The 19,762-nt window shown below is 35.8% G+C and overlaps 1 protein-coding gene across 1 annotated transcript in view; it reads right to left on the bottom strand.

The window, feature by feature from the left end:
- Positions 1-19,762, bottom strand: part of LOC107753784 (S-adenosylmethionine mitochondrial carrier protein-like) — a 55,708-nt gene that overhangs the window by 26,745 nt on the left and 9,201 nt on the right. Inside the window, exons 4-5 of the mRNA XM_016570009.1 lie at positions 15,829-15,933; positions 15,575-15,622 (exon numbers count right to left, since the gene is read on the bottom strand). Coding sequence (XP_016425495.1) covers positions 15,575-15,622; positions 15,829-15,933 — 153 coding nt within the window. The remainder of the gene's footprint in view (positions 1-15,574; positions 15,623-15,828; positions 15,934-19,762) is intronic.

Genomic DNA, 19,762 nt, shown 5'->3' on the forward strand with positions numbered 1-19,762 from the left:
ATCCATGTGTATGTGACATCTGATGCCCCCTGGCCGGTCCAATTAGGTGCTGACAGTGCCTGCGAGATGGATGGCGGTCCTTGGGGGCACACAAGAAAGTCTGAGAAAGACAGAGAGTGTATGAGAGAAGATAAAGGATGGGCCGGAAAAGAGGGAAAGAGAAAGAGAGAGAGAGAGAGAGAGAGAAAGAGAAGGTTTTCAAATTCAGAATTCATTGGTTAACAGAGGTTTTCAAACTGGGTAAGCAATGCAAAAAAGAAAAGAAAAACTTACAGAAAATATATTTTAATGTTTTATGAATGTTAATATATTAATAACATATTTTTTACACTCACCAAATCTGATTACTATAATCTAATACTATAATATAATTTTTTTATCTGGTTTCTAAAGATCACAAATTAGGGGATTAATTATTGTGATTTAAATGAGTGATTATTTTATCATATTAACAGCCTTTTTTACAGTAGGAAAAAATATCAAATCTGCATATAGTTATAAATGAAGATAAATGTGAAATATTATTTATTTAACATTACAAATTTGCATTAGTACAAATAATCGTTTTAATAATAATATAACAATTTACAAAAGAACAAATATAAAAGTGTTCTTGTTCTACAAAGCCATCTACATATCTAGAGAAAGGAAGAAAAAAAAACATACAGTTTTGTGAAATATTATCGATACCATTTTAGCAAGTTGCTTTAAAATAAAAACTAACTTAAAATATAAAATAACAAAATTGTATAATAATAAACTTTCTTCTAATAATATATTTAAACAAAAAGCTGTCTAGGGCTTGAGGTGCGCATTCACCCGTTAAACCACACTGACATTAACCAACAAGCAATAATATTGTGTATAACCTCAGTCTGATAAAGATGTTTGGAAGCTTATCTGGAAGACACTGTGCAGAAGGTGTGCATGAAACACTTGTCCAGTTTTGGTAAAAGTGTTCTTGTTCTACAAAGCCTTCTTTGTATCTGGAGAAAAGAGACAGACGAAGACTTAAAGCATATTTTGATATTAGGCTAATAACAGGCTAATTACTGCAAGATGATAACCAGATCAACAACTTGCGATAACGGATAACGGTACAGGTAAACTGTATAAAGCCAAACATTTCCTTCTGAACAAACAAAAGCACCCTGGGTGAACTGTTTTTGTGTATTAAAATTAGTTTCATGAGAGTGACTTCACAGCAGAGTGTCTAAACACTTAGAAAAGTAAGAAAAGCCTCTAAAATCATTCAACAAGCCACAAAACTTGAGGTGTCATTCATACCCTCTTCCAAGCAAACAATCAAAAGTTAGACAATGGAAACAGCAGACGCTGAGGGCTTCCGGAAAGACTTTTCCTCCGCTCTGAGGGTTAAATAAGTGCAGTTATTTGACATGAAGCAGTGACATCATCCTCTCACCCCCAAACCTGACGGCTCCCTACAGATGTTTCCAGCCGTGGGCCGCTGTTATGTGAGCTAAACTAAACATTACAGTCAGACTTCAGCTTTCAGCAGTCAGTGCTTCAACAGGTGCGTCCTCCCAATTCACCAATCATCTACGCAACCTTTTTCTGCAGATATCGTTTTTTCCCTATTTATCTGACATTAGTGATGGTTTCGGTTAGAAATCATCATGAGGAAGCTTACCCTAACCCAAGCAAAAACACAAGTTTTACCTAGCAAACGAATCACAGCCGCATTTATGGCCTTCCCAGCATGCAGTTTGAAATTACATCACCATGATTTCATTCAGTTTAGTTGAATACTATCCCTCAGGAGAGCAATAGTGTAGTCGAATTGGCCATGATTACTTGCTTGCTAATAGACGACATTGTGCATTCTGTGATTTATATTATGTGTTAAAACAATGGGAGTTCATTCATATTGTCCTGCCAGATAAAATCTGGCATGAGACATTTGTTACTTCAACCTCTGTTGACCTTACACATTTGGACACAGGAAATGCTGAAATGTGAAGGCAATGCTGATAGCTGGGTCAAACATGTGGAAGAAAATCAGCAAGCTATTTAATGTTCCACATCTGAGACATGATGATTGGTTAAAACCTTAAGCGCAATGCTACAACCAAATCCGGAATAATTATCGATCGGAACGAGCTCCCGGTCCGAGCCTCGCTCAAGCTGTAATAATAACATTAACTGTCCCGCAAAGCCGTTCACCTTCAACCTCCCATTATCATGCAGCTCGGTGCTCAGACTCCATTTTTCTCCAGAGACCACTAGGGTTAAATACACAACTCCAGTACACATAAGCATCGCTGCCCCGGAGATAAACTACTGAGACGGGAGAGAGCCAGAAAAAGAAAAAGATGTCTTCAAAATGTGAGTGCTTTGAAAAGTGAAGGAGAAATACGATGAAAACGAGTTTGGGGAAGGACGGAGCGAGAGATGGTGTGAGGGAAATAAATCACAGTGTGAGACAGCGAAACTCACCCTGCAATTAGAGGTTAACCTCACACTTGTTTTACAAGGGCACCGCTCTTTCATGAAAAGGGCAATGCATATCACCCTCTAGGAGGGATGACTTACTCCCTTCTCTTATTGCCTTCTGATGCAAGCATTATTCGATTAGAATTATATTAGTTTGGAAATATTTCAAAATAAAAGCAATTTGGTGTTGTTTTCCTTCATGTCATCACATACGGAGGATCAAAGCACACAAAATGAAAAAAAAAAGTATTTGTTTTATTTTCTAATAATAAAGTCTTAAATAATTAAATGAACTTAAAAAAAAAAAATCAGATATAAAAATTTTGCAATAAAATCAATAATTAAAAATACTGATTCTTATGTAATATTCCATAAAAACATAACAATTGTGAACTAATTGTGATTATTTTATTGTATTTACAGCCATTTTTACAGTACAAAAAAGAGCAAATCTGCATAGTTTTGTGAAAGAAAAGTGATAAATGTGAAATAGTATCCATTTAACATTAACAATTTGCATTAGTATAAATAATTTCTAATAATAATATAACAATTTATATAAATGAATATAAAAGTGTCCTTGTTCTACAAAGCCTTCTATGTATCTAGAGAAAGGAAAAAAACTAATCTGCATACAGTTTTGTGAAATATTATCTATAGCATTTTAATAACTTACTTTAGTATATATAATACCTCATGAATAATCATTCATATAGTAAAAAAAACAAATCGGCATATAGTTTTGTGAAACGGATAAATGTGAAATATTATCCTTGTAACATCTTAACAATAAAAAAATAATTTATAATAATAGAAGGATGATGTGACACTGAAGACTGGAGTAATGGTGCTGAAAATTTAGCTTTGCATCACAGGAATAAATGACATTTTAAAACATATTTAAATAGAAAACAGTTTTTCTAAATTAATATTTCACAATACTACTGTTTTTACTGTATTTTAAATAAATGCAGCCTTGATAAACAGGTTCAAGTGTGGCAGCCACAAAAAAATGCTTAATTCAATTATTCAACTAAAATGGAATAAAATAAAATAAAACATAATTTACGTAAAGCAATTTATGTAAAATATGCCCACATGAGACTTGACCCCTGCTTGTTCTGTATCAGGAAAAAAAAGCATATCCAGCCCAACTGGCCACGAATTTTAATGGAAATAAGAACATAAGTTATTAAGTGTGTAGTAAATGTTAGGCAGGATCGTGTGCTGCCTAGTTTTAATGTTATTATTTTTACTTGATATATATGCATCAAATTAATTTTACACATGCGTTCCCTCACGGCAGTTGGTGGGGAGCCCCTAGAGCCACAATCTGAACACTGACTTCATGTGTGTTTGCGTGAGTGTGAGCATGTTAGTTCGTTGTTGCTCAGAGGCATATTCAAGCTCAGGTCACAGGTCTGTGGGCCAGCAGAGGGGCAAGAACCCACCACACACCCCAACCCCTCTTTCTCTCTGGGTCCCCAGCCAGACCGGCGGCCCTTATTGAAACCATATGTGAGGGGCTGAGATGGTTTTCTGCTCGGATTGAGGCAAACACGCAGAAAATTGTGGGAAGCAAACATAACCCCGGGACCTAGCGAGATACGCTAATTAAAACAACCTAACCAGCAAACAGAACATGCACACAAACCCACAGAGACAAAAACCTGACCGAGTTACTGTTAAAATAAATAAATACAATAAAAACTAGAACTTGCAAAGTCAACGTCTTGCTTCTCTAAACATCAAAGGTTTTGTGAAATATTATACCATTTAACAAGTTCCTTTAAAATAAAAACTTAAAATATAAAATCATATAAAATTGTATACAATACTAATTTATATATTAATATACAGTAAAAGTCAACTTTTTATAGTAATATAAAAACTCATATTTCATTTGGAATTTGGAACAGAATTTGGAAGGTGTTCAAGCTCTCTAGTGCTTGAGGTGCGCATTCACCCGTTAAACCACACTGACATTAACCATTACAAGCAATAATATTGTGTATAAACTCAGTAACCTCAGTCTGATAAAGATGTTTGGAAGCTTATCTGGAAGACACTGTGCAGAAGGTGTGCATGAAACACTTGTCCAGTTTTGGTAAAAGTGTTCTTGTTCTACAAAGCCTTCATTGTATGTGGAGAAAAGAGACAGACGAAGACTTAAAGCATATTTGATACTAGGCTAATAATAATTACTGCAAGATGATAAGCAGATAAACAATTTGCCATCACGCAGACATCAAAAGTACCCTTGGGAAAAAAAATCTTGTTTTACATGCATCAAACTATGGCTGTGCAGATATAATCATACACAGTATATCAGGGGTTTTCAAATTCCCAGAGGGACGCAAGAGCATCAGCAGAAAATTTGAGAAAAAAAAATCAATAGTGAAATATTACTACAAATTAAATGGACTGTTTTCTATTTTAATATTTAAAAATGTTTTTTGAACATGAAACATGATCCTTCAGAAATCATTCTAATATGGTGCTCATTCTCTTATTACTTCTTCAAAAAAAATACATTTCATTTTATATATATATATATATATATATATATATAATGTATTTATCAGGGATGTCAAAGATAACTCAAACTTAAAATATTGGCATTGAAAATATAAAAGCCAATTGTTTAATTTTAAAAGGTGTTGTCTTTATAATATCAAGATATCACAAATATCATATTTTTCTCACCCAGCATAAATGGGTCTTTACAATATGTATTTATGCATTTCACAACACTCAGATTCACTCGTGCATTTTCTGCCATTTCAATTGCAATCCAATTGTGTATATCTTATCATGAGGCTGTGATTGATACTTAGCCCTACAAACACACTCGAAATCAATGATCAGATGACTATGTAATATTAACACCTATGATTGCGTTAATATTTCTGACTGATGCGTCACAGTCTGAGCTCCAATACTGCACATGTGGAGCTCTTGTTTAGGATCAGGTGGAGAATCGTCTGTGTAAAGCATACTAAATATCTATCGACAAAACCATTATGTGCTTGAGGTGATTTAGTTGATCGTTATGACGCTGGACAGAAATATCAACATTTCAAGCCGCTCTGAGGGTCCCATTCCAGAAAGCTTGGCGAGAGGAGCTAGTCTTGTGATTGTTACGTGATTGTGCTGCAAAGCATTGTGGGTAAAGGAATAATTTAACAGCAGTGCTAGACAGGAGTCCCCAGCATGAGGAATGAATCAAAAGGATGACGGATTGGAGTCGAACAGGAATGGGAGTCTGAAGTGCACACCAACAACATGAACTATACATCAATCTCTGTATATTACACGCTGCTACCTCAAGTGTTCATATGTGAGTGTGTGCGTGTGAGACGGCTCTTTTCTACACATACGAACGTCTGTATCCAATTCGACTCCTCAGGAAGACCCAGACAAATGAAGTGTCTTGTTCAGCGCTATCACATAAGAGGATTCCTCTAATGCTGATCAACAGCCTTGTGAGAAGACCCGCCAAAAGCAGTCCCTGGGAGAGTGGAAAGAGTGGACTCTGTAGACTCTGAGGCACATACAGAGTCTACTCATCACACACACAGCTAAACCTCTCTACACCTTGGCCCAAACATCCCTACACTACATCAGCACCATCTGCAAACCAGACACAATTCTCCTTGGGTCATTTTGTTCAAGCCGCAAATAGTCTCACGTAGACTTCTGACTGACGACATAAAGTCTGGTCCACTCCGCAACTTATCCTGCTGAAGATACTTAGACTGGACATTGCTGTCTGACCAACATGTTAAAAAACAACATGCAAAATGATGTTTAAGGGCATAAATAAATTGACAAAAGCATTATAGGCTACCAAGTGCACCAAACAAATGCCACAAAACTTTCATTTCATTACTAGCTCTTCTGAGAAAACCTGTTCATGTTAACTCGCGTAAAGTCAGCCAATCAGATTGGAGCTTGCTATTTCGTATCAAAACATGGTGTCACTTTACAAAACAATTCATTTTTTAACATTAGTTAACAAACTATCAATTAAAAATATTTGTATAGCATATATTAATCAGTGTTAATTTCAGCATTTGCATTATAAATATCAAAAGCTGAATCTGTTAATATTATTTAATGGAGCTGAGCGGAACATTTATATGCGACCCTGGAGCACAAAACCAGTCTTAAGTTGCACAGAGATATTTGTAGCAATAGCCAAAAATACATTGTATGGGTCAAAATTATAGATTTTTCTTTTTTGCCAAAAATCATTAGGATATTAAGTAAAGATCATGTTCCATGAAGATACTTTGTAAATTTCCTACCGTAAATATATCAAAACTTCATTTTTGATTAGTAATATGCATTGCTAAGAACTTCATTTGGACAACTTTAAAGGCGAGTTTCTCATAATTTTGATTTTTTTTTGCACCCTCAGATTCCAGATTTTCAAATAGTTGTATCTCAAGCAAATATTGTCCTATCCTAACAAACCATACATCAATGGAAAGCTTATTTATTCCGCTTTCGGATGATGTATTAAATCTCAATTTCGAAAAATTGACACTTAAGACTGGTTTTGTGGTCCAGGGTCACATATAATTAACTAATGTGAACAAAGATTAATAAATACTGTAATAAATGTATAGTTCATGGTTAATTAATGTAAGTTAATGCAATTTTATTATAAAATTTTACCCATTTACCAAACAAAATTTGTTATATCATTAATTTTTACTAATTTTGTCATTTTTCTTATTTCTATATATTTGAATAAAAGTTCAATAATGTAGTAATCAAAGCCATTTTAAGTCTGACAAACAGCACCACATGTCCACAATTACAGTTAACTATAAAACAAATGTATTTACTCATTATGTACGGATGTTTGGCTCCATTGTGAAGAATTCTGCGTAAATTAGAGCATCCGGAGAATTCATTAAAAACAGTGAAACAAACTTAATGGCAAATGGTACATTAATGGTGGCATTTCAAACACTGTATTAATTTATTATCACCCTGTTTGATTTCATTTATTGACATTTTTAATAATAGTAATAAAATAATATCACCTAATGTTTCAGGAAGTACTATTTTCTGGATAAATCTAGGGTAAACAACTTATTTTAAAGTGTCTTTTTTTTTAGTTCTAATTTCTCATATTTCTAATCAAATTCTAATTCCACACACTACCTCAATTCAAATTCTGGAACTGAATGGAATTTCAAAAGGCATCCTCATAGTTGAAATGGCGTGCAACCTGGCAAGCACCAGTGGAGTAGATATGAAATATAAGGCTCATTGCCCCAGTGGGAGCCGGATTAGCAGTTTAGTTTGAGGTTTGGAGGGAGCTGGATCTTTTTTTCTCACCAACAGCCTCGGCAACAGCTGGTCTGCCACGTCACGGTTGACATGCAAGCCTCCATGCCAGCACCAGCCCTCTTTAATACACAGCCAGTATGGGAACAGCACCTTTATCCATTTCAGCTGGAGGCACAATGGGCTCAGGTGGAGGATAGAAATGAAGTCTCCGTGCCTTCACACGTGTGCTGTAAATCATTCACTCATATATGCCACAGTTCAAATAAACAGAAACTCTGCCAGCCATCCAACTAGCTGAGAGACAATAAACACAAACCGGTATGGATCAATGCTAATACATGTATGTATATACTCACACATTCACGTCACACATCATTGTGAAATATGCTGAGGAATGTGCATGGCAAGCATGTTTAATGCCTTCTAATCAGATAAAATAAAGACAATAAAAAAAGATCACAGAGTAATGAGGCAGGGCTAAAGAACTGGATGGCCACGCTCTGAAAACATCTGATTGAAGTTATATTAAATCCAGCCCTGACAAATAACGTTTTACCATCAGAAACCCACTGCAGTATTGCTAGAGTTGTCTAAAGCAATTAAACTTAATTTTTCACCAAATATTGGTTAAAACTATATCAAGCATGAACATATACTACCATAAAAAATGTTTAAGGTCGGTACGTTTTTGTAAAGTCTTTTTAAAATAAGTGTCTTATGGGAAGCAAATCCACACTGCACTGCAGGTCAAACATACACACTTCCACCTGTTAGCCACACAGTCCACTGTGACCAATGAACAACAGCAACATAAACAGAGGGATAAGTCAGACAAATTGATCTCGGGCAGGTCCAAGACCTCTGGGGCTCTTTGCCTTCAGTGTCAACTAGAGATCAGAGGAAGGGTGGAGCGAGAAAGAGAGGAAAGAAACTGAGAGGAATCTGAATTCATTTGCTAAGAAACACTTTCAGCATTCATGGTCTCATGATAATTCGCATGTATTTTACGTAAAATGTGGTTCTATAAAACGTACATTTACGTACGTTTTTACAGGCACTAAAACGTACAATACTGACGTATTTTCAGCCTCTAAACGTACAAATACTTACGTATTTTCAGCTACTGACGTATTTTCAGCCTCTAAACGTACAAATACTTACGTATTTTCAGCATTTAAACGTACAAAACTGACGTATTGACGACACCTAAAAATGAATCCTTATGAATACTGAAATCGCGGCATTAACTGCAATATTGTTTTTAGTTGTCATATGAATTACCTTGTTTTCAGTTGCATTAAATTGTTTACTCATTTACTTATGAAATGATAACATTTCGTTTTGTTGTGATTTCTGCTGCCAGCTCGTTTACAAGAATATGCCTACATAATGTTAAACACAACTTCACTTTAAACCTTAAAATAAATAACATTTCTGCACTCGTTTGACCTTTACTGTCATGTAATGTTTACTTTGTTTGCCATGGGCCACAAAAGGCGTTTTCTCCGACATGCTGTGACTGACAATAGAACTATAAAATACACCAAAAACATTTACATTTAGTCATTTAGCAGACGCTTTTATCCAAAGCGACTTACAAAATGAATCCTTATGAATATTGAAATCGCGGCATTCATTTTATTAGTTTTTAGTTGTCATATGAATTACCTTGTTTTCAGTTGTATTATTAAATTGTTTACTAATTTACTTATGAAATGATAACATTTCGTTTTGTTGTGTGATTTCTGCTGCCAGCTCGTTTCCAAGAATATGCCTACATAATGTTAAACACGACTTTAGTTTAAACCTTAAAATAAATAACATTTCTGCAATCGTTTAACATTTACTTGTCATGTAATGTTTACTTTGATTGCCATGGGCCAGAAAAGGCGTTTTCTCCGACATGCTGTGACTGACAATAGAACTATAAAATACGCCAAATCCACAACATAATTACGAAATGAAACAATTTTATTAGTGCGCTGTAATCCAAATCTTCCGAATCCATACGACTGTGAGTAACAGACCCAAATCCAAGCCTTTTTTCGGCGATCTTCTTCTCCATCTCGAGCAGCGAGTCCAGTGACCGTGAGTAGCAAAGCCCGCGCTGACTGATGTGCTCTTTACAAATTCAAATGTTGCCGCTTCAAACGACAGGTTTTACGGCAGGATAATCGAACGCTCATTGGCTCTTGCCTGCATTCGTCACAGATTGCGACATGCCGTGTTTCTGGTGAGGTGTGTTTGAATAATGCGCGCGTGCCTTCACGAGTTCACGGAGTGGATCGGGAAAATTATCTGGATAATATTTTCAGCGATTAACAACATAAATTCTGCTCTGGATCACACAAACCTACTGTATTCCGCCAGAGAGGACTTCGGGTGCAACGCATCGTCATTTGGATTACTTTTGGTACTGCTTTTGACATTTTTGCAATAAATAAAAGATTGTAATTCCATTTATCTGTGTGTCATGTTTTTCTTATACTGTACAGAAATGTTTAGGTTTATAGGTAGGAGTGGAATTAGCGGCTATAAAAATATTTTAATGCTATATTGTTACTAAATGGTTATTTTCCTGCGTATTTCGGTCATTTGCGTTTTATATTCGCTATATGGGTAGGTTAAGGTTTGGGGGTAGGTTAAGGGGTCTAAAAATCTAAATTGCGTATTAATAAAATGATAAAAATGCATATTCGCTATAAAATGGGTAGGTTTAGGTTTGGGGGTAGGTTAAGGGGTCTAAAAATAAAAATCGCTTATTGACAAAATGATAAAAATGCATTGATACGAATATCTTGATGATATAAAAGATACGTAAATATTTTTACGTTTTTTAGCTAAAAATACGTAGCGATTTGTACGTTTTAAATGTTGAAATATGTCTAAATTGTACGTTTTAGCATTAATAAAAACGTACAAAAGTGTACGTTTTGTGCTTGTAAATGTTACGTATTAATACCTACGTATAAGCATGAGACCAGGCTGGTCAAACACTGACACAATGCAATAAAGAACAATGACGCAAAACACACTCTGACAAATCCCCTTCAGCTTAACAATATTCAGGTAAGTGCATTTCACTAAATGGTTTCAAAACACTGTAACTTCAGCAAGTATTCTTACAGAATCCAGTTATCTTCTATCTATGTCAGTGCTTCTCAACCAGGTGGCTGCAGGATAGTTAAAAATTATTTCAATTCATGAATATTCATATTATTTTAATAATATCAAAATATTCTAACTTAATTAAAATGATTTTTCTTTTATTATATACTTTATTTTCTCAACAACTACTGTTTTATTAAAAAAAAAACAAAGCTCTTTTGAAATCACAAAAATAATTGTGGTTAATTCATTTAACCCTAAAACTGGCAACTTATCCTGTGGGATACAAACATTTGAGAGGCTGTGGGGAGAGGCAGGGAAAGTGTAGGTCTCATTTCTTGGTTTCATGTTGAAAGGGTGTTTGTTGTGAATATTTAGAAGATTTGACTTTGTTCATACATTCTTTGTTTAGCTCACGGGCAGCATTTAAAACTGCATGGCCGCCTGTAGTGGAAAATCTACTCACCCTCCGATAAAAGTTGATCTACTTCACATATTTACACATGTTGGAGGGGACTTACCTGTTTAAAAAGTTGTTGTTCAGAATTAGCTTATTAGGTTTACATTGAAATTTTATGAATTAAATGCTTACATTTTTTGTAATCTGTCTCTAACTGTTTGTATCTCAGGGGATACGTCGCCCTTTTAGGGGTATAAATCAAGATATAAAAACACATATATATATACTCTGTGATTTTGTGGCTTGTGTTTTAGAAAATCAAATATTTTGGGAATTTGACAAAACGCATATCGTTGGAAAGGTCTGACAGTCAAGGTTCCATATTTGGTGACTGTTTTGTAATAGAAGTGATATTGTGACAGAAAATTATTGATTTGTGACAGAAAACTGCATTAGAAAAATTCAATAGAGTTTGGGTGTAACCCAGTGGTTATTTTTGGTATAGTGCCCAAACAAAATCTCACAGGAACCACAATTTTGGTGATATCAACTTCAAATTTGGAACATAACTTGGTTAGACATATGGCTTAGATTTTATAGCAATTTGAAGTGCAACATATTTTATAAAGTATTTATTTTATATACAATTAAAAAAATTAGTATACTGAATTATCTTTACTGCAAACTTAAACTTCTATAACTTTTTTATACTTTCTTTTTTTGAAATGCTTTCATTTTCAGCAATAATCTGCTATGTATCTTCTTTAAAAAGAGACCAACCTTCGGTCTGTATTCCAAAGCGTTCAGGAATTACAACCATGTTGTAACAAGCATTGATAAACTAGTGTTCTGTTTTAATGTGTTCTGTTTCAGTTAATTTATACCCCCAAACTGGCAACGTATCCTGTGGGATACAAACATTAAAATCAAAATGAAAAGTCATGTTTTGAAAAAAAATGATCAAGTTGTATTATTTGTGTCCCAATAAGATGGAAAATAGCAATAAATAAAATTTCTGATGTCTCTTTTTAGGTCTTGCCATTTTTAGGGTTAGTATACTTCACGTATATACTTCAACATTACAGAGTGGTAAAAAATGAGGTTTGGAATGACATGAGGGTGAGTAAATGATGCCAGCAGTTTCTAACTGTATCATTGTTTGAATCTGAGGAAATGCTGAGGGAAATACTTTTTTGGACATCTCAGCAACAACTAATGCTGAAGTTGACAGGAGCGCAGCTCAAGGCGTAGGTGTTTCATAACTACATTTATACAGGGTTGCCAGTTCTCCTCTCCTCCCCTTCCCTCCGCTCTCACATCTGTGCTGATATACTATGAGCTCTGTCAGATGGCAACCAATGTATCTCCAACAGCACTCTTCTTCTGTCTGTCTGCCTCTCTCAATCTCACACTCCCTCTCGGGTGAGAGTCATGAGAATGCGATATGATCAGATCTCTCCGTCAACATGACAGAAACATTACTTAGAAAATCCATATTATTCATTTTTAATACTATGGTTTCATTGCAGCAAAAAAGGCCAAGAGATATAAGCGTAGGATACAAAAAAGGAAGCCACATGAAACAGTTTTATCTTCTATCTTCAGCATTCATTAAGCTGATTAAAATTGTGATGTTTTATGTTCCTAGAAATCTAAGTGCTGTATCTTTTCAGCTTCCACGCTGACGGTTATCAGATTTGCCCTAAACCTGTTATGCCCTCTAGTGGCCGAAACCAAGAAACACAGCATAAGATAGAGCCCTACAACTTGTATTTGTGTAATATGTCTTGTGTTTATATTCCAAGTCTTTTGGAGTCAGGTGGTAGGTTTGTGCGAGGAGCAGAAACAAACTGAAGTCATTTTTCACTGAAAATCTTCTCCCATTAACCGTTGTAACTGGATTACCGAGGCAGAACTCAAGAATCAGTCTGGGTTGTAAACAAATCATTCAGAACTCATTAACAAAAAAAGTTGCCACAAAAGAACCATTCATTCATGAATTGAACTTTGAACTTAAAGGGTTAGTTCACCCAAAAATGAAAATTCTGTCATTAATTACTCACCCTCATATTGTTTCAAACCCATAAGATTTTCGTTCATCTTCAGAACACAAATTAAGATATTTTTGATGGAATCTGAGAGCTGTCTGACCGTCCCATAGACGGCAACGCAACTGAAATGTTCCCAAGTCCAGAAACGTAGCAAGGAGATCTGTAAAATAATCCATGTGACATCAGTGGTTCATCCGCAATTATACGAAGCTATGAGAATACTTTTTGTGCGCAAAAGTAAAAAAAAGAACGACTTTATTCAACAATTCGTCTCCTCTGCATCACCCTTGCGCCATTTTGGAGAATATCCGCTGGACATAAACAGCGTATGCTATTCTGTGTCAGTTGCGTCACGCGGATCTGTTGTTTTCATTCGAATCAAAGAGCAAACAACGTAGGAAACAGATCCGGCGTTTACTTATTTACTTATTTTTGATCCAACAATAATCTTGGTGAGCATACGAGACTTCTTTCAAAAACATTGATGGTAACTGTTGTGATTTACCCTTGACTATTAATTTATATTGACATCATGTCTCATGTGTGACAGAATTTATTTTCACGCCAGGGATTTTGTTTGTCATTTAACTGCTTGCCATCCCGTCTCTCTTCTCGTGATCAACTAGTGCGTATCGGTGGGCTGTATCTCATCACAACCTCTTGTCCAGGGTTCTTTAATGAATCTGCATAATGGAGAAGACCCCAATTAAATCCTTGCGTGAGGAGGACTCGGCATCCAGAGTAAACAAACTTACCCTGACAGGGTTGCGGTGCTGGATAAGATAGCGGGCCAAGAAAATGAATTAGCTTCCTGACACACGTCAAAGCCAATCCCAAGGAAGAAGCGGGGCACCTCTCGGCACCTCTATTTTATCTGGCCCTTAGTATTCAGCCTCAGCAGCCCGCTCTCATCCAAAATCTATTCATTTATTCAGAAGCCCTTGGAGAAATCAGAAAAAGCTTGTTGTTCTTTTTTCTTTATGTCCAGATGGAGTTTGCGTGAATAACGTGTGTTAAGCGAGGCAGAAGATAAGTACAGGATGGCCCCGCAGTGAGAGACAATATCACCTCACGAAAAAATGAGTGTCACCTTCATGCAGACAACAAGTTTTCTTTGATTTCGAATATTTCACTCCCTTTATCTTTGTCTTCTGTCAGTATGTGACATGAAGGAGGAGAAAATAAATTCGGAAAACAAATGAAAAAATATGAGCTTTGCCTATAACTCAATACGCATTATCATGCGATGCAGGTGTGCGAGGAAGCAGATGATTAATCAAAGGGCGAGAATGAGAGATCCATTTAAAAAGGCATCTTCTCTTGGGTGGGAGCGGGAGGGATATGGTGTGTTTCACCTTGTGGTTGCTCTTTCTGCTGCTTGTTCCATTGCTAATTAGTTTCATTAGCTACATAAATTGTTAATACAAAAAAAAAAAAGATGCTTGAATGAGCAAACTGAAATTCAGAATAGAAAAGGGGCAACAACTTGCTTGAGGGAACCCAAAAATAAAAATTCTGTCTTCATTTACTTACTGCAGAACACAAAAAAGACAGTTTTAAGTCAGTTTTCACTGTTTTTAACCATATAATGAAATTCAGTTAAGTTCAAAATAACACTGAAGCCATTTGACTTTCATTTTATAGACAAAAAAAACACTGAGACTGAGGTTAGAAATGACATGAGGGTGAGTAAAGTACAATTTTTAGAATTTTTTTTCTAATATAGAATTTTTTTTAATTCAGTGAACTGGCCAAACGGGTTTGCAAAACAGTCAATTTGCTTTTGTTTGGACCGTTCTTTCACTGATTTATCTTTAGTTGTTTCTCAGTCAGTAAAACAAGCGGACAGTATTGAGATGCTTAAGATCACAGAGAACAAACAGCACTGAATGAAGTGGATATTTACCTACAAACATTCTCATTTGTTTTACAACCTTTAAAATATATCTGAAATCCTCTTCGTTCTGCTCATGTGTAATGTTGCTCTAACTGAGCATTTGGTCTGAAGTCTTAAACAAGTGTGCAATAGTTACATGAATACTAGACATACTTAATCAAATTAAAACATTGAATATATGTTCATGTTGAGTTTTTGAACTTTTTTAGTTTTTGCAAAAAAAAAACCTGTGTACCCTCCTGCACGCAGCCATGCATTTAAGAGGTACTCATATCAAATGTCAATATCAAAAGCATTTGAATAATTATGTGAATAACAGACTATCAGTACTTGATGTGTAGAGGAAAGCCAGCCTACCTCCCTAAGTACTGTACTGCCATAACCTCTGTACAAGCCTCTGAAACCCTGCAATGAGAAATCAGAAAGGGTTGTCATCTCTAAGCAAACAAAAAGACATGGTATTTTCGTCTGGTTTTAGCTGGTTGCTTTACAAAATGACTTATTTATCAATCAATCCACCCGTGCATCTGTCTATAACATGACAGCTCAAGTGAACTCAAGTGCACTGCAAGTTCACTGTAAGTCAAACTGAAGGTATACACATACAATACCTCTTCTTGTAGTGTATTCAGCAGCACCCGGTAGGTATTGAGAGAGGGACTGGCCTGTGTCCTCTGCTTTACTACTTCAGTCGGGACACGGATCAGACAGGCGACCTGTGTAAGAGGAAGAGAACACTCATCAATATGTCAAATGGTCAAAAATTTTGACAAATATGTCAAAAGAGAAATACTCAAGTACACAAAAGGGCTGTTTGAAAATAGGAAATAAAATAACAAATGTATAGTTTATAAAAGCAGATTAATATTTACAACTGAAAAAAAAAAAAAATCTAAAAGTGGATCAGGACAAAATACATTTGGTAAAATTTCCAAAAGCAAAGCCTTGGATTTACACATTTCAAAATAATAGATAAAAACTTAAGTAATATATAAAATTACTTTAAAATTTGTTTTAAAAATGCATTTTAAAAAGTTTTGCGTAAAAGTACTGCTTGGAATATGACCACTATCTACACACACACATAAAATGTGTGTATACATATAGTGTGTAGTGTATATGTCAAATGTTTAATAATAATAAAAAAATGACACAAATAAAAATATTTAATATATGACATATAGTAAAATTCATTAAAAAAAAAAAGAAGTTATTTTTACTGAAAAAAATATATACCAAAAAGGAGGGGGGGGGATTGTGATTAAGAATATGATTTCTGAAAATGTCTAAATCTGGCAAATTAGACTCCTGTATTATTAGAACACATCACAACATCTGACCATTAACACAACAGCATTTAATTGTACATAAACGCAGTCATTATTAATATGTTCATGTAAGCAGTATTAACAATAAAAACTCATAAATGACTAACAAAATGCCCACAACTCATACCGTAACGCACAACAACTGAAATATAGTCTCCTATATAATTCTACTACTAAACATGCCTTGTCAGTAGCAGAAGTGGTGGCATTATTCAAGCTCATTCTTCACGGCCGCATCCCCCTCCAAAACTACACTTGTGGTGCATTACTTCTGATCCTCTCCATGCTGGGGGGCGGAAATACCAGCATGAACCGAGAATGGAAAGCAATCTCCGCAACCACAGGGAGTTCACCGGGCCCACCCAACAGACCCCCAGGCTCACACTGGATCTGTGGGGCTAGATGTAATCTCTTCTGAATGACAGAGCGGGCGTGGGGTGCTACTACGAGAGAGGTCGGGTCTGCTGAGAGCCCAGCTGACAGCCTATAGGCACGGTGTGTGTGAACAAGCTACGGTAGTTTGCACTCTGTATGACTCTGGCAGGCGGCAGAGCATCTTCTTGCACACTGCAGTTACCGAATGAATGGCCACTTGGCTTACAGAACAGCATGCAAGACTATGGTACGGCCGGCGTGACACAAATGTGGAAGAACCAGCTGAGGGAATCTGTATTTACGTTGAGAAAAGTAAGCTCAGTTGGAAAGGTTTATATTTTAAGGCAAACGCGTGTAGCAAGAGTGCCATCCAGCGGTCAAATGAGGGAACTGCAACCATCGGTCTGTTAGGCAAACTGACAGGGACCATTTTACTAAGCTCATTACATTCTCTTTTTGCTGGGTTAACATTTATGAAACACTAAACATCGCGTCTCTTCGTGTAATTCTCAAAAGGATCAAAATTACGGCAGTAAATAGAGAGGGAAGTGGATATGACAAGTAATTCTTGCAGTAATTGAATTGGCGTGCGCGAGTGCGCACTGCAGCAATTTCATATCATCTCACAGGGGAGTTGATGGAGGACTGGTGAGAGATTATATCAGATCAATTACCGGCATTGTGTATTACTGGGTAATTTACAGAGAGCAGTGAAGAGGAAAACTAGCTGAGGACGTTTTAAAATAAGTGGAAGTCAAAAAGTTTCACTGTGTTTATGGACGTAGGCCTACCTGTATGCGACCAGTCACGCGATTATCGAGGTAATGACTTTAAGGCTGTTTTACTAATTAGTTTACAAATTAAGGTCTAATGGTTATACTGTTTATTGTGAGATGCATTTATCTTTATCTGGTAGTCATTTGGAGGCGGTTAATTAGTCGCTGCCTCTGCTGAAGCGCGTGAACCCTGAGGACTAAACTCTCATTTCCATGTCGACGCGACGACCAGAGGCCAGCACTCACCACGACTGGAAGGTCGATGAAGAAGCGGGGGCAATTAAAGCGAGGCACACTGCTTATTTTAGCACTAGGTGAATCAGTTCAGAGCCGTTTGTCTTTCCTCTTGCTGTTCTGTACAACACACACCTGCAGAGGGACGACTGAATGCTGCACACCGATCAAGACATGCAAACACAATTCAGTTGTTTTGATTTGCCTCTGCACTTTATACAGTAAAACATATTTAGTTTCACTACTATTATTTATGAACATTTATATGAAGTTTAATAAATAAAAAAAATCACTGTAAAACATGCATAATACCTTGACTAATTATACCCAACACCATATAATCAGTTGTTTCTGTGCATAAGTAACACAATTATGATATATTATGCATTGTAAAGTCATATCTATCTATTTTAATTAACTATAGTTAAAATTATAATAACACATGATCATTCTTAACTATTCATGGTTTTGCCAGGCTGCATAGTTAAATGCAAGATCTACATGCTATTTAACGTGTTATATCAACCTTACACCACAAAGTGTAACCGAGAATTGATGTCAATTTATTATAACTGGTTAAAATGAAATAACACTTTAGAATGCATTTTGTAAGGCATTAATAATTCATTTGAATAATTTTAGGATTTAAATTATATATACAAGTTTCAAGTAAAGATCAACAGAAGTGTTATAGCTACACTACCATTCAAAAGTTTTTTGCCACAAAAGAACGATTCATTCATGAATTTTTTTTATTATTATACAGCAAGGGTACATTAACTTGGCCCTTAACTTGAAATTATTAAATAAACTTGGAAGTTTATAATGTAAGAAAATATTCTTTATTTCAAATAAATGCTGCTCTTTTGAACTTATCCTGAAAAAAATGCCTTTTTCCCCACTATTAAGCTAAATGAAACGGTTTTCAATACTGAAAATAATAAGATTTTTTTCTCAAGCAACGAAATCTGCATGATTTCTGAAGGATCATGTGACACTGAAGACTGGAGTAATGGCTGCTGAAAATTCTGCTTTGCATCACTATCATGGCCGGACTTACCATTGGGCTTGAGTGGGCCCCGCCTTGTAGGGGGCCTCGCCTTTGCCCGTTTATGTTTGTTTGATTTGTTCATTATATGCCAGTCAGAATTCAGAAATTATTAGCCACATTTCCACTGCGCACGCAAGATCTAAACGAGCCCGCCGGGGCTACAGCTTACAACTACGACCTTCGAGGCCACAATCAAACAGCATAAACTGGTATTGATGTGATTATTTCACATAGAAGAAGGACACACGTATTGAATCGCATCTGCACCGATTGGTTTGTTATCACATGGCTACTTTAAACAGCTCCATTAAGCCTTTAGCCCCAAAGAGCGCACATTTAGATAGATAATGCTAAATTCTCAAATGTTCACACCTCATTTCTTTACAGAGGATGATTCTATATTACTATATTAATGTTCCACTAAATTATGCGATCATCTGATGAGTTTTGAGCGCTCTCTCTCGTCTTACTGCCATTACACATAGTGGGGAAGAAAAGAAGTGGGGTCATCAAAATGATTTTAAATAAAAAAATAGCAATTTAATGAGTTTCTGTTTTTATAACATAGTTATGCCTATGATATAGGACTTAGCCTATCACAGTCCTGTTTTTTTGTTTGTTTTTTTCGAATATCTGCACGATTGCAAATGTACAATAAACAACAACTTACAGAGTAACTTTCAGACACAAAATTCCATTTTGCTCCGTCAGAAAGAAAATAGAACAAACAGCAGAACCGCTGCGTCTCCGAACAACAGTGTTTTGTTCCTCAGCGTTACAC

The sequence above is a fragment of the Sinocyclocheilus rhinocerous genome, unplaced genomic scaffold (genome assembly GCF_001515625.1).
Source record: "Sinocyclocheilus rhinocerous isolate Xijiao unplaced genomic scaffold, SAMN03320098_v1.1 scaffold711, whole genome shotgun sequence".
Taxonomy (NCBI): Eukaryota; Metazoa; Chordata; class Actinopteri; order Cypriniformes; family Cyprinidae; genus Sinocyclocheilus; species Sinocyclocheilus rhinocerous.